The sequence below is a fragment of the Nelusetta ayraudi genome, unplaced genomic scaffold (genome assembly GCF_046127955.1).
Source record: "Nelusetta ayraudi isolate G7.1 ecotype Tasmania unplaced genomic scaffold, CSIRO-AGI_Nayr_v1 ptg000011l, whole genome shotgun sequence".
In the NCBI taxonomy this organism is placed as follows: Eukaryota; Metazoa; Chordata; class Actinopteri; order Tetraodontiformes; family Monacanthidae; genus Nelusetta; species Nelusetta ayraudi.
The window spans coordinates 23,559,934-23,573,585 of record NW_027466061.1 but is presented as its reverse complement, the minus strand read 5'-3'; the positions used below and the strand labels follow the sequence as shown (position 1 = coordinate 23,573,585).

General features: G+C 42.0%; 1 protein-coding gene across 1 annotated transcript in view; it reads right to left on the bottom strand.

Moving 5' to 3' along the window:
• col15a1b (collagen, type XV, alpha 1b) overlaps positions 1 to 4,811 on the bottom strand; it is a 30,759-nt gene extending 25,948 nt beyond the window's left edge. The window contains exons 1-2 of the mRNA XM_076022016.1: positions 4,130 to 4,811; positions 13 to 200 (exon numbers count right to left, since the gene is read on the bottom strand). Coding sequence (XP_075878131.1) covers positions 13 to 200; positions 4,130 to 4,526 — 585 coding nt within the window. The 5' untranslated portion in view covers positions 4,527 to 4,811. The remainder of the gene's footprint in view (positions 1 to 12; positions 201 to 4,129) is intronic.
• Positions 4,812 to 13,652: the final 8,841 nt, after the last annotated feature.

Below are 13,652 nucleotides of genomic sequence, written 5' to 3'. Positions count from 1 at the left end.
ATACTGACTTACAGTGACAATGATGGCAAAGTCCCTGGCGAAAGACCCAGGCACGAAGGTCTTGGTGAGCCGGCCGATGTTGGCTTCAGGTCCAAAATTATAGGCTTGGAATCCCTCGTAGCCAGATGTAAGGGACACGGAGGGGGAGAGAGGGACACCAATCACCTCCATTAAGTCCAGATGGCTCCCTGAACTGGGATCTGACAAGGTCAAGGACATGTTGGTAAATGAGACATTGACATGTAAAAAGATTGGGGGGGGGGGGGGGGGGGAACAAGACATAAGAGAAGAGATTCTCACCAGAAGAGATTCTCAACAATGTTTCATGGTTTAGTATTTGAATTAAACATTTTATTAAGATTCCAAACTCCAGTGGAACAGCTCCATGGATCTCCAGGAACCTCTGTTTATAGCCTTCCTCTAAAATGCTCGGCGGAGTAAAAACAACAATACTAGGAAATAGGAAAAACAAACAAAACCTGGATGGGTTGAGAGATATCAGTATAAAGTGTGACATCACAAAGGGCTGATTTGCAGAGCTGTGTTTTTTACACACACTCTCTGGAAAATGGAGCAAGGGAAACAAATGATTGGTGACTCAGCCTCAGAGACCCCTTCTACTGTTACAAAACATTGCTAAGGTCATTTTTCCTGTTTAATGAGGGACACTAGTTGCTTAATTATCCCCCTTAATCATGACTCTGAGGAGCACAAGCCTGACTGAGCAGTGTGTTGCTGGTTGCTACAGCACATCAGGGTGGAGGGAGGATGGGACACGGCGCAATCTTCTCCACATCGCTTTAATTGAACTTGATTTTCATCCGAACTCTCTGCACGCCTGGCTGCCCTGCCTTGCACACACTTAATCCTTCAAAAACAGAAATACACACCTAATAGCCAGCAATTAGACTCTTCTCTGTGTACGTGAAGAGAGATGCCTTCCCATTCCCCCCTCGGTGGAGTCTGCCTCCCGTAGTGACCAGCTCTCACCTCGGCATTCCAGTAACGCTACTTGTCTCTTGCCGTCTCTCTCTCTCTCTCTCTCTCACACACACACACACACACACACACACACACACAGACAAGGGACAGACATATAGCTAGAATTTGGTCTGCACACATCAAACACACCTCTTGCCCACGTGAACACACATGAATGACCTCAAACCAGACAGGCCAACATTTTTAGGGTCTCTAATTCATCAGCCTGGCCAACCGGAAGCAAATCTTATTAAAGGGTTTAGGGTGTGTGTGTGTGTGTGGGGGGGGGGGGGAAGAGAGAATTTTACACATTTATTGTTGCAAACACAGGTGGGCATTCAAAACACACAAACACGCACAGAAACCTTCACACCCCCAGTCCAGATGTCAAGCCTTTACATGCTCTGTAATGACTGGCAGCAAGAGATACAGAGAAAAGTCACCATGAGAAACGCATTTAGGGAATTATGCATGATAGTTTTTTTTTTTTCTTTTTTCTGGAATTTGCTCTCAGACTGACTTGGCAGCAGCAACTGCTGGTGGTTATTACCAACCATAAGCTGGACGGCAGCCAATCACAGATAGCCGTGTTCAGGCTCTTACTGCACGCAGGAAAAATTCCCAAAGGGTCCGAGGTGTCCAGAGAGAAAGAGAATTTAAATACAAATGACAAATCTCCCAGAGGAGTCAGTCATTAGTTGAAAATGGCGGAAATCTGTCGTACCTTCCCAAGCTGAATCTTGACACAAACACACCTCTGTGAGAAACACTTCCAGTCTATTTAGGTCAATGTTGTGACTTTTTGGCAGAGAACGCAGAAGAAAGCAGATCTTGTGTGTGTAAGCTAATAATTCTGGACAGCGCAGGTCAGTTCATAAGCAATGACGCTCAGTACGGATTACATTTTTTTTTTTGTCGTTCACTATGACAATCGCTATGTCAGATTACAGATCGCCATAACTCTGATTATATTACACTACAAGGGGTGAAAGACACTTTACACGCAAAACAGGCAATCAGCACCACAGTGAAAGTCAAAATCAGGCTAAGTTGTGCATTCTGATTTGGGTAAAAGTCATCCAGCTGAAAATATTCATGATGAAATCATAAATGAAGCAGACTTATAACTCCATATCATATCTTACATGCATATGTACAGTATGTCATTATTAAGCGATGTATAAAAGATGTCAGTATTGCAAGGTTCCAAGGAAGTGAAATACTTCACTCATGTCATTATATGATGTCACAGAAGAAATTAAATTGCACAAACTTAGCAAAGTTTCTCTGCCGTCTTTTCCCCAAACTTAAGCCCACAAAGATCTTGAGATGGTGAATCCTCTGCCAATCACTATTCACTATTTATCTCTGAATGACTCATTTTGTGGCGTGACTTTGAGCAGCACTCGTCCTCAGTCGAGACTTGAGTCAATGTGGCTCGAGGCTCGCCAGTGGTGTTGGAGAACGGCTCTCCTCTCTGCTTCACATTTTTTCCTCGCTGCAACCACGAGATAATCCTCATCATTTTGGCTGCACGGATTCCTGATCAGCTTGTGGAGACTTATAAAACCAATATTAACACCCTTCTCACACAATTCACGACAACGCCCTCGCACGGCCACACGTAACCTTTTAAGCCTGCTTTGGCCCTGTTGAGGTCAAACAAAACCCGCCTGACACCTTGGTCCAGTCTCCCTGAGTTTCTCTGACAGTGAAAGATCAGGGAAGAAATGTTTCACATGTTGGGGTCCAGGGCTATGGCTGGTCTCCAGAGCATCTGGACGAGGTACTGGGACATGACGAGAGAGCATGGAAGACATCAAAGGTTAAGTGTGTTGTATTTGGAGATTTTGAAGAAGAGGTGGGATTGCAGCATTTTTCACTCTCCCTCCCACTCCTGAGCTTGCCAGTGAACTATGGTGGCCTGCGCACCCAAACCTGGATACCTCGTCCACCTCCTCTTTGTTGGTTTTTTTTGAAGATGCCAGAAGTCACCATAATTACGAAACACGCTGTCAGGTAACCTAGGATTGTCCACATCAGGCTTCCTTAGAAATATGACGATGCAAAATGGCAGCTAACTGGGAGCAAGACCCTTGATCTATGTATTTCTATTATACATATGAGAAGTGGTCTAAGGGTAGGAAAGACAAATGCCTTTTATTGTACTGCATTAAAATGCATTTAAGGTATAGTACAAATAAAGAATATCCACATGACTAACTGTGCCTTAAAACACGCTGTTGTCCTTTTCTATACACAGAATTTCCAACTTCACATTTGAAAGCTCACTGTTTCGCCGGACACATTCATCAGTAGCTCAGTCTATTTCCAGCTGAGTTGTTTCAAGGTTGTAAGAATGAAAGACACTTTCAGCTTCTGTTAAAGGTATTCTCACTCAGATCCTTTCAGTTTTTGCAGCTCAACTGCGAGAACATTTCTTTTTCTTGCACTAAAGCCACCTCCATTGGCACTTGGTTCAAGAAAGACAACAGCATCTGAACTTAAAATCCACTCAAACACATTTAACGTGGGTGACACACTAATGAGAAGAATATTTTTTTTCCAAATGATACAGCCCATGCATACAGACCCAGACAGAGCTCAAAGGGAAGTGGCAAAAATGTCATTTTTGGCATGACTCTGATATATCTCTGATATATCAAGAGAAAGTTATTTTGTATGTGCTAGGTTTACATCTGTTTTAGCAGCAGCAGTGGGTTTGCACACACATGCACACACACACACACACACACACACACACACACACACACACACACACACACACACTGTGACAGATTCTTGTCATGTATGTCATGTGATGTTACAGAGAGATTTCTATGGCAGCAGAAACAAAAAAAAAACAGCTTCACATAATAATAATAATAATAATAATAATAATAATAATAATAATAATAATAATGATAATAATAATAATAATAATAATAATAATAATAATAATAATAATAATAATAATGATAATGACAGACTGTATAGTGCTTTTTAAGGGACCCAAAGCGCTTTACATTGAACCCATTCAATCAGTTTTTCCTGCAATTGATTTCAAGCAAACGAACTGGCACCTCTATCGAAGTGAACCAAAAATGGGGGGGGGGGGGGGGGGGGGTATATAATCGCATCTCCTCACCACGCTTCCACTGTCTCAGTGGTTTGTGCTGCGCCCTGGATCGACTCGCTCCGCCCGCCACCTGCTCCGGAGGTGACGTCCCAGGTGGCGTGGAGGGAGACTCTGCTGCCGGGCTCGGCGGCACTGACACCTCCGTGTGAGCTCCGTCCTCCCGGGATCCGTCCGCCGCCGCCGCCGCCGCCGCCGCCGCCACCCCGCTCTCTGTCGTCGGCCACCCTTCGGGAGGGACCGCGGAAGAGACGGAGGCGGCGGTGGCGGTGGCGGTGGCGGCCGGTGACGGCGGCGGGGAGGTGGTGCTCACCTTGGGCATCGCCCAGAACAGACTGAGCCACTGGGCTCGCACAGGCGAGGAGAAGAGGAGAAAGAGGGCCAGAGAAAAGTGAAGTGAAACTCCCATCCTGCTCACTGTGGGTGTCGCATGAGTGCGCAGACACCCTCCTGATCCTGAGTGGAGTCGCTCCGCAAAAAATCAACGAATAAAGTAAAGTCCGGATACCAAGCGGTGCCCGTGCAGAGTTCTGCTGAAAAAGTCAGTAATCCTGCAGGAGGTGAGGGAGGTGGTGCGGAAAGTGACGAGGGAGCAATGGACTCTGCTTCTCACTATCCTCTCCTTTTGTCTCCCTTTGCCCTCCCTCTCTTGTTGCGTCCTCCCTCTCTTATCACATCTCACCCCTCTCCTCTCTCCGGTTATTACACACTCCCTCTCCTCTTGCGACCTTCAACACACACACTTGTGTCCTCATGCGGATTAGAGAGTTACTTCAGTCCTCCTCCGCCCCATCTCCTCTCTTCATCTTCCTCCTCTTCCTCCTCTTCCTCCTCCACCACTACCCTTTCTTTCTTTCAGTATTTCCCTGTCGTCATTCGCCCACACTTGTGATTAACCTCACACCACAAGTGCATCATGTCAGGTCAAACAGCGGATTCAGGCTTAGAGTTGATTCTTGTCAAAAAAAAACCTTGGCATCAGCGTGGCAGAGTATGTTGTTCACATATATCATTGTGTTTTTTTTCTCTCCCTAATTGAAACTATCATTCCAGACTCAATTAGAGTTTTTAACAGGAAGATTGACAGCCCTACCACTGACGCATTGAGCGTGTCTGCTCTGGTCAGCAGAGGGTGACGTTCTAGTTTCCTTGAGTTGAAGTGATGTTTGAGGTAGAAAATATAATAGAGTTGCTTTAAAAAATGATATTTCAAGATCTTAAATGTTTTATACATTTATAAATGGAAACAGTTTATGTTTAAAGGTGACATCATGGATAATAATTAGAATATGCAAAACGTTAGTCTAAAAAAACTCTTCAAATAAAGACCGCTACACCCGTGTTTCCTATGAGACAGAAAATACATCCAACTGGTTGAATAAAAGCAGTGCCAGAGAATAATAATAATAATAATAATAATAATAATAATAATAATAATAATAATAACAATAATAATAATAATAATAATAATAATAATAATAATAATAATAAAATTGACAGTATTCAGCCAAAGGAACATTTTCTTGAATTCTTACATTTACTAAAGATTTTTCTGCTGTTAAATCAAACTATGTATTACGAATACATTAATAAAGAAACAATATTAAACTGCACCTTTTTCTTTTTTTTTTTTTTTTAATAAACAGCAGTAAAAATATTTCTTTACTTCTTCTCTGTAAAGGGGTGTTTCAAAAAAAATAATGAAAGATTAACTGATCTGACCATACACACATTAGGTACATTTGACCTACCTCAAACATTAGAGTGATGTTTTAGTCATGTACACCGTTTGGCTTCTTGATTCTCATCTCATCATTCTTGCCTGATTAAAAAAAAAACGAGTTTTCTAAACCGGCCTCTGCTAGAAGGTTCGTCCATTGGACAAATGGTGCTCAGATTGTTCATCTGTGTTCATAGTGAGAATGAAAGCTAAGATCAACAATTATATAGGCTAAACAAGCAACCAACCAAAAGGTCGAGAGGGAGCGTTTTTTGGAGCAAGGACTTTGTGTCTGCTGCAGCTCAGTGGTCAGGGAGAGAGGCCCCATGTTGTTGATGACAAAGGGATGCCTGTTCTGTCGGGCTCTCTAAATGTTTGTGGAGGTCCACCATGAGGGTCAGATTGGAGCGCTCGTAGAACCATTGGGTGATGGTCCTTCAAACAATACGATCAAGGCTCACAACAATGGGTCTGTAGGAAAAGCGTGCGACAAACAAATAATACTTTTGCCCTTCTGGTGGCTGTTCTGGTACAAAAAGGCACCATGTAATAGCATCAGCTTTCAAAATTGGATGCATTATGAAGAAATCGAAAGAAAAGAAAGATAAGATAAATAATGATGAGGTTAATTTTTTCCTAAAGACGTAGTTTGATAAGGGAATAAGAGTATATTGCATGTGAAGCAATGTCTCCATAATAATTATACTGCTGTAGGAAACACAGAGCTAGTTTCCTTGACACTCAAGCAAATCACATTGTTTAGCAATAACCACTCAATACAATACCACTGCAATCCAGTGGCTACTGACTCAGGATATGAGAACTGATTAAGCTTTTAAAGGCTGGGATTTATTGCTCAATGCTCCCTCAAAACAATTCTACCCTTAGTCAGCATAAAAACATAAATCTTCACGGCATGGGAAATTCATGGGCCAGGTAGGCGGGTTTTCAAAGTACTATTCTCACCTTCTGTTTCTCACCTTTCATTTTGTGCTAATACTTCCAAAAAAAATAACATTAAAGTTTGGAGAGTTGCTAGTTTAGTTAACTTGTTTTTTTTGGTTTTTTTTGGCCAATTCTGTCAGAGATCATCACTAAATATGACATCAGAAGTTCCTACCTAATTGTCTCGACTCCTTCCTCATGCGAGAGAAAATTGGGCTTTTGGTCGCAAAATGATCAGGCAATGGCTCACTGTTGGAGCCGTGAATTTGTCAACGGCACATGAGCTGTTTTTGTTCAGCAGCTTGCTCAGAAATATCATGCACTGTAGGGAGCGCCCACATGTAAAAGGGAAAAGGTCGAGACAGAGGGTTATAATCCAGCTCGTCTCTTCAATTAAAACACAGGAGGTCCAACCAGAATCAGGTAGACGAAGTAGACAGGCAGGGGCAATCAGACTAAACACCAGAATGCTTGCTAATGAATATACAAAGACAAGCTGGCAAACGAGAGACACAACAGGGCCAAACTAAAATAATCAGGGAAACAAGTCACAGTCAGAACACATCAGGCCATCAACAACAGGTGGCAGCAAAACTGAAAACATTCATTCACGCAATTCAACACGTCAGGACCTGTAGACCTGTTGTTCTTTGCTGACCGCTCAGAGAGACACCAGTGCAAATGACACATTTGTGGTTACTGGTTTTTGTTTACTTGCTCTCGGGCAAAGGATTGATACCTTTTATCAGGTTCTCGCAAATGATGGCTGCACGCCATTGCACACTTGAGGAGGGCTTTGGGAAGGGGTAGAGCCACGCTACTCAACCCTCGGCCAGCGGGCCACATGTGGCCTGTCATGATCATACCAATGAAAATCTGATTTTTCTATGTTCAGAGTGAACGCTTCAATTCTCAGTATGAATAAATGATTACTAACAATTCTCCTCAAGAGGGCGATCATGCGTATGCAGTGTTTGACCCACAAACAAGAAGTGGGTGCTGTCCGTGGGGTGCTGTCTGATTTACACTTAGCTAGGAGCACGACAGCGTTCCGCGCCAAGAGGCGCTCAGTCCGCACACAACAACACCTCTGTACGAGAAAGTGCAAGCGTGCACAGAGAAACTGTGGTCTCAGCAGACATGGCCAAGTGTGAGAGAAAGATCGCAGACAAACACAGAGTCTTTCAACGAAAATGGGAGGAAGAGTTTGCATTTGTGGTGCTACAAAACATACCAGTGTGCCTCATTATGCCAAAAAGACCAGTTGCTGTCATGAAACGCGATAATCTTAAACGCCACCATGATACCCACAATCAGAACAAGGAGTTTGCTGATGAATATCCACCTGGGAACAACATTAGAAAAGAAAAAAAAAACAAAAAACACCTGCATAACAAGCAACCTCTGCATACCAGCCAGACCTGGGGTGATTAGTGGCGAAAATGCTGTCGTTTTCTCACGAAAAACCCAAAAGGCTATTTGTCTTGTTTTAAAAACACAAATTTGTATTTGTTTTATTTTATCTTATTATTTTTTCTATTTTTTAAACAATATTTTTTATTTTGTTACAAAATAAAGACTTATTTTCATTTCAGGGATATAAGTTGAGTCATTGATCTTTTCCAGTCAGAATTGTTTGACTTACAACCTGTTCTGTTTGTGAATAAAGCCTAATTTGATAACTTCATCATTTCATCATTCCATCCATGACAATCTTTTGGTTCAATGAGGTTGGCCTGGCCATTATAGATGGAAATGTGGCTGTTCTGTGTGTGCTTTCTTAATCATTAGACTTGTCACGTTCAAAACAGGACTTTTCAGCTTGTGGCCCTCAAGCCAATACCTTTTGGTATTTTGCTGAGTGGCCCCTGAGCCATCTTAAGTTGAGTAGCCCTGGGGTAGAGGGTGGATGCGTGGGGTTGGGTGGGTTTGGGTGGGGTTGGGTGGTCTCTAATGGAGCAGAAGATGGGTTTAAGTCTTGAAGATGGGCCGAGGGAACAGCCCCACCAGGACAGGAAGCTTGATTAGACACGGATTATCCAGAGTTACGGGGGGAGGGGGGGGGGGGTTGGGGGGGTTATGGGTAAAAGGGGCTCAGGAAGGGGGATGGCAATCAACCCTGATACCCCCCGCCATCCATCTGTGTACCCTACACAGACAGTATCATAAAACCATTCACCCGTCCGTTACCCACTGACCCTTTGTGAGGTTGGCTCTCCAGAGCTGCACTTAGAAGGTCTTGGAGTTTTGTTATTTTCTTCTTCTTCATTGTTTCAGGAGTCATGGCTCAATAGAAACACGTTGGACAGTCCCTCATCTCCTTGGCAGAGCAATGACATTCAGTCTTGAATGTCTTTGCTCGTTGCACTCAACAACAATAACACGGTTACACTGTTAAATAGCGCAGCTTCCACATTGTTGTTCCACATCCTAAAGGATGTTGCTCTTTGTAAAAACTAATAAAGACACATCTACAAGAGTCCAAGTACCTATGTCTCCAGCCTTATAGTGGGGAGGTCTTGTCCCTTCACACTGAATATGAGCTAATTATTAGTCAAACCGGATGCCAAAAAAAAACCCAAAGTTAAAAAAAAGGAGGAAAGGAAGAATACGTGGTGGTTCTGTGGCTGGCACAGGTATCTCAGGGCAAGGTTGCAGGTTCAATTCCAACCCAGAACTTTCTTGTTTGTTCTCCTTGTGCCTGTTTGGGTTCCCAAGTTAATTGGTTTTCCTCTGTCAAGAGGTGCAAAGTGGCCGATCAAAATTCTCCCTCGGTTTGACATGGTTGTTTGGTTACTTGCCTTCAGCCTGAGACAGCAGGGACAGGCTACGATACCCAGTTTTCTAGCATCATTTTTTCCAGTGGATTTTTCTCATGGGAATTCTAGTCTACGTTCAATATTACATGGTCATATACCAAACAGCATTTGTTCTGCATGGGTTTTTTTTTTTTAATCCACACTGCTTTGAAAAAGCTCACAAGGCTCTTTTTGACAACATTCGACCTGTGACCTCTGTCATGAATTGAAGTTTTACAAGCTGTGAACAACATCATTAGCACGTTATCACCCCATAATGTTGGCAGGGGGCCTGCTTGTAAGTGTCCAGTTCCAATCAACACATGCAGCAGACTTAGTCAACACTGCAGCTTGTTAATAGTGGCTCATTTGTCCACATGACACATTTACAATAATGTTATTCAGCAGTGCGATTGAAGTGAGACGAGAATCTGGCTTTTTGGAAGTTTGCCACTTTGGCAGGCTTCACAGCTTGTTGTTTACTTTGGCTACGTTCACATGTTAGTAGGCACTTTTTTTTAATAACAGATGATAATAACTGATTTAGAGGGATATATTATTAATATTATTATGTATTATATATCTGTTATTCTGAGTTGTTTTTGCTGTCCCCACAACAATACATAAACAACTTAAAACTGTCCATGCGAATTGGTGACAAAAGTGTGTAATTAGTTGTTCATATTTAACAACCATTAATAATAGAGGGATATCGAAAGAGCAATAACGAAATTGATGAGCACACAAAATAAATGTATTTTTTAAATGTATACTGTATGTGTAAATGATGATGTAGATTAACTGCCATGTTACCCTGAAACATAACAAATCACAAAGCGGCCAAGAGAATTTTCCAATTTTTCAACTGACTACTATCCAAGAGTGTAAGTTGTAAGCATTCAGTTAGACTCAACAGTAAGAAGCAGATGGAAAGAAACCAACAGTCCAACATGTTACACTTGCAGAAAAAAGAACTGCCCACACCCTGTAAACCAAAGATAGTAAAAATGTGATATGTGAGACATTTTTTTTTTTTACAACAGGTGAAAACTCTTTTAGCATGTGGCCAAAATACAGAGGGGAAACTCTGGAAATGACCTCTGCTGTCACTGTAAGATGGAACACCAGCAGAATCTTTAGTTTCCTATAAAAATAAAAATGCATACAAGTCCGTCTAGTGTGGGTTTTTTTTTTTCTCCATCTATTGACTTGATCGTTACTGTGTGGTTGTGGTTTTACCAGAACACCGAGGACAAAGAGGTTAGTTGACCTGCAAAACGACGATCAGTGCCTGCCTGAGCAAACTGAAAGGACGCAAGTGATCGTTGACATGACCTCTATCGCACATGATGGTGTAAACAACATAAAGACCGTGGTCACTTTTGTGTGCAGTAAGGTGGCAAAAAGCTGCCACATTCTTACAAGTGTTTCGGAAACCTCTTTTTTGTATAGGTGGTGACCCCTCTGAGGGCCCCTGAATTCCAGGAAGAATAACCCCTTCACCCTTCACCTCTCTCTCACTTCCCACTCTACCTAGCAACCCGCCCCAACAATAATCCCTAATTGGTTTACTGTCATAGCCTATCACATGGAGATGCTATGAATACATTCATGCAAACAACCATTCAAATGACTTCAGAAAAACCAAAGTCACAGGAGGAGCAGACGTGAGGCCACATGAGTTTGGCCTCATGAACTCTGACTGAAACTGCTTATACACATGTGTATGTCATGTCTTCACCCTCTTCAAATTATTGCTATTGTGATACTTTCAAGCTTTTTCAGGAAGGAGAATTAAACAGAAACAACAATAGGGAATGTGATAAATAGAGGTCAAGGGTTGGATCATGAGACCTTCAGCTGAGGATGCAGGAAATGTTACCACAGTGAGAGCTCTCTCTCTCACATACACACACACACACACACACACACACACACACACACACACACACACACACACACACACAAATTAACATTTCCAGTAACTTTAAAAATGTCAACGAAAACAAAGTCAGCCTTCTACGAGCACTGTCAGGTGTGTCTTCAGCACCACCCAGTGGCCATACACCATACTGCATGCAGGCTGTCGTTTCAACTTCCTATATATCCCATTCTACCTATACTTCTACCGCTGCGTCTTCTAAATTATACTTATTCACATTACTTTAAAATACAACAATATGAACTGTTAACAGGTGACAGATATCATCTTTCTAGGTGGGTTTATTAAAATCCAAATGATGGATTCAAATAATGAAATGGATTGTGTTTTTTGTGGATTCTATTGTTGTTGTTTTTTTGACACCCAGTTATGTATTTGTCAGTTCAGTCAGCAGTGTCAGCCGATGTTCAGCAGTTTTGCAGGTTTTTCTTTTTTCTTTCTTTTTTTATAAACAAAACAAATGGGATTAATGTGAGCTGGTAATTATTATTATTTTTTTTTTTTGGAAAAGGTATCTAACACGATAGCTGACAAAACATACTGTCACTGTACTCTGAGTCACTTGCAACAACACGGAGACAACAAAAGTCCCAAGTGAAAAGTAGGTTCAACCGACTGCAGATGACATTAGTAAGGAGCCTAATATGAAGGGACGCTTTAAGGCAACAGAAGGGCTCAGGGAATATCAGGTAGGAAAGAACAGACATTTCCTGCAAAATGTTATTGGACATGATATTTTAGCCAGATTCAGATCCGTAGGAGTAACAAAGTGATTCTAAGACTCTTACACACACAGCAAAAGTGAGTCAATTTCCTGTCTCCCAGTGTTTTAGGTCCCACTATGAATTTTTGAGTGAACAATCTGCCAATTAGAGCGGCAGAGGTTTTAGCTCAGCAGCCACTGTTTTGGTGCCAGAACAACACAGAAAGTCATTTGCGGGGCAGAATTTGAAAAATAGGTTAAGGTAATAGACTTTGTTCAGCCCAAAATAAACACACAGTATTCTACACAGATGGAAAATTAAGATTTCTGTACTCACCCATTCACCCACCAAAGCCTATTTAAATATCTAAGTGCTCAAAATACAGTTTTATAATTAACAACAATATCTGGACAGCATAAGATTGTTTTTATAAGACGCAATAAACAAAATACAACCCATCTTACCCATCTGCACACCATGCTTTTAAACACAAGTTATGTAAACTGTTTGCCCAGGCCAAGAAGTTCACAGACAGGGCCTGTTCCCAGGTAATCACACAGCAAACATTCCCCTTTTTCAGACATCAAGACACATGCAGATTGTAACTTGCAGCTAAGTCCTCAATGAAGCCAGTGTTACACTACTGTTTCTCCCAGGCACCTCCCCCACCACCTCCAACCTGCCTCTCCTGCCCTACTTTCCTCTCCTTCTCTGAGGTGTTTTCATTTTCACATTTCAACATATTTCATCATGATTATGCAGACTTCCTGTTGGCGTTTGCATTGCATCATCAGAGTTGCAAGCTAATTTGGTTACCTTTTTTGAAGGAAAACAAGTGCCCTCAAGAAAAAATTGTGAAAAAAAGAAAGAAAATAAATATAGTAACATGTAAACTTCATTTAGATGAGAAAGAACACAGTTTGTAGGTGGTGCACAGTTTAACTGTAAAGCAAATAGTAAAATATTAATTGCAATTTGTTTTGAAGACTGAAAAAAGCTTCAAGAACATTTGTCACATTAAAGGTAAAAGCGTTGGTAGACTGCTGAAATGTAATTTTCAGTTGCACCGCTGGGTGGCAGTGGTACATTCTAATAGCTCACAGTTCGTTTCAGTTCAAGTCGCAAGTTCAAGTGGACTGGGCTTGCAACCCCGCAAGTTCCGTGTTGCTGTGTGGGGCGTGAATATTTCAAAACCAAGAACAATGTCGAAGGCACAGTGAGTAAGATTTAGCAAGCAAGGTGAGTCCTGTCATTGCTGCTGATGCTACACAATGAACCTGGGTGGTAGGACCACCATAAGGCTTAAAGGAGAAGTTAATATTAGAAGGTGAGTTCAACAAAATGATTCTTCACTCAGGTAGAGAGTCTCCTGCCTTGAAGAGACAGCTCCACTCTCCTCCTCTGCAGCAGTGCAACAAAGCACTTG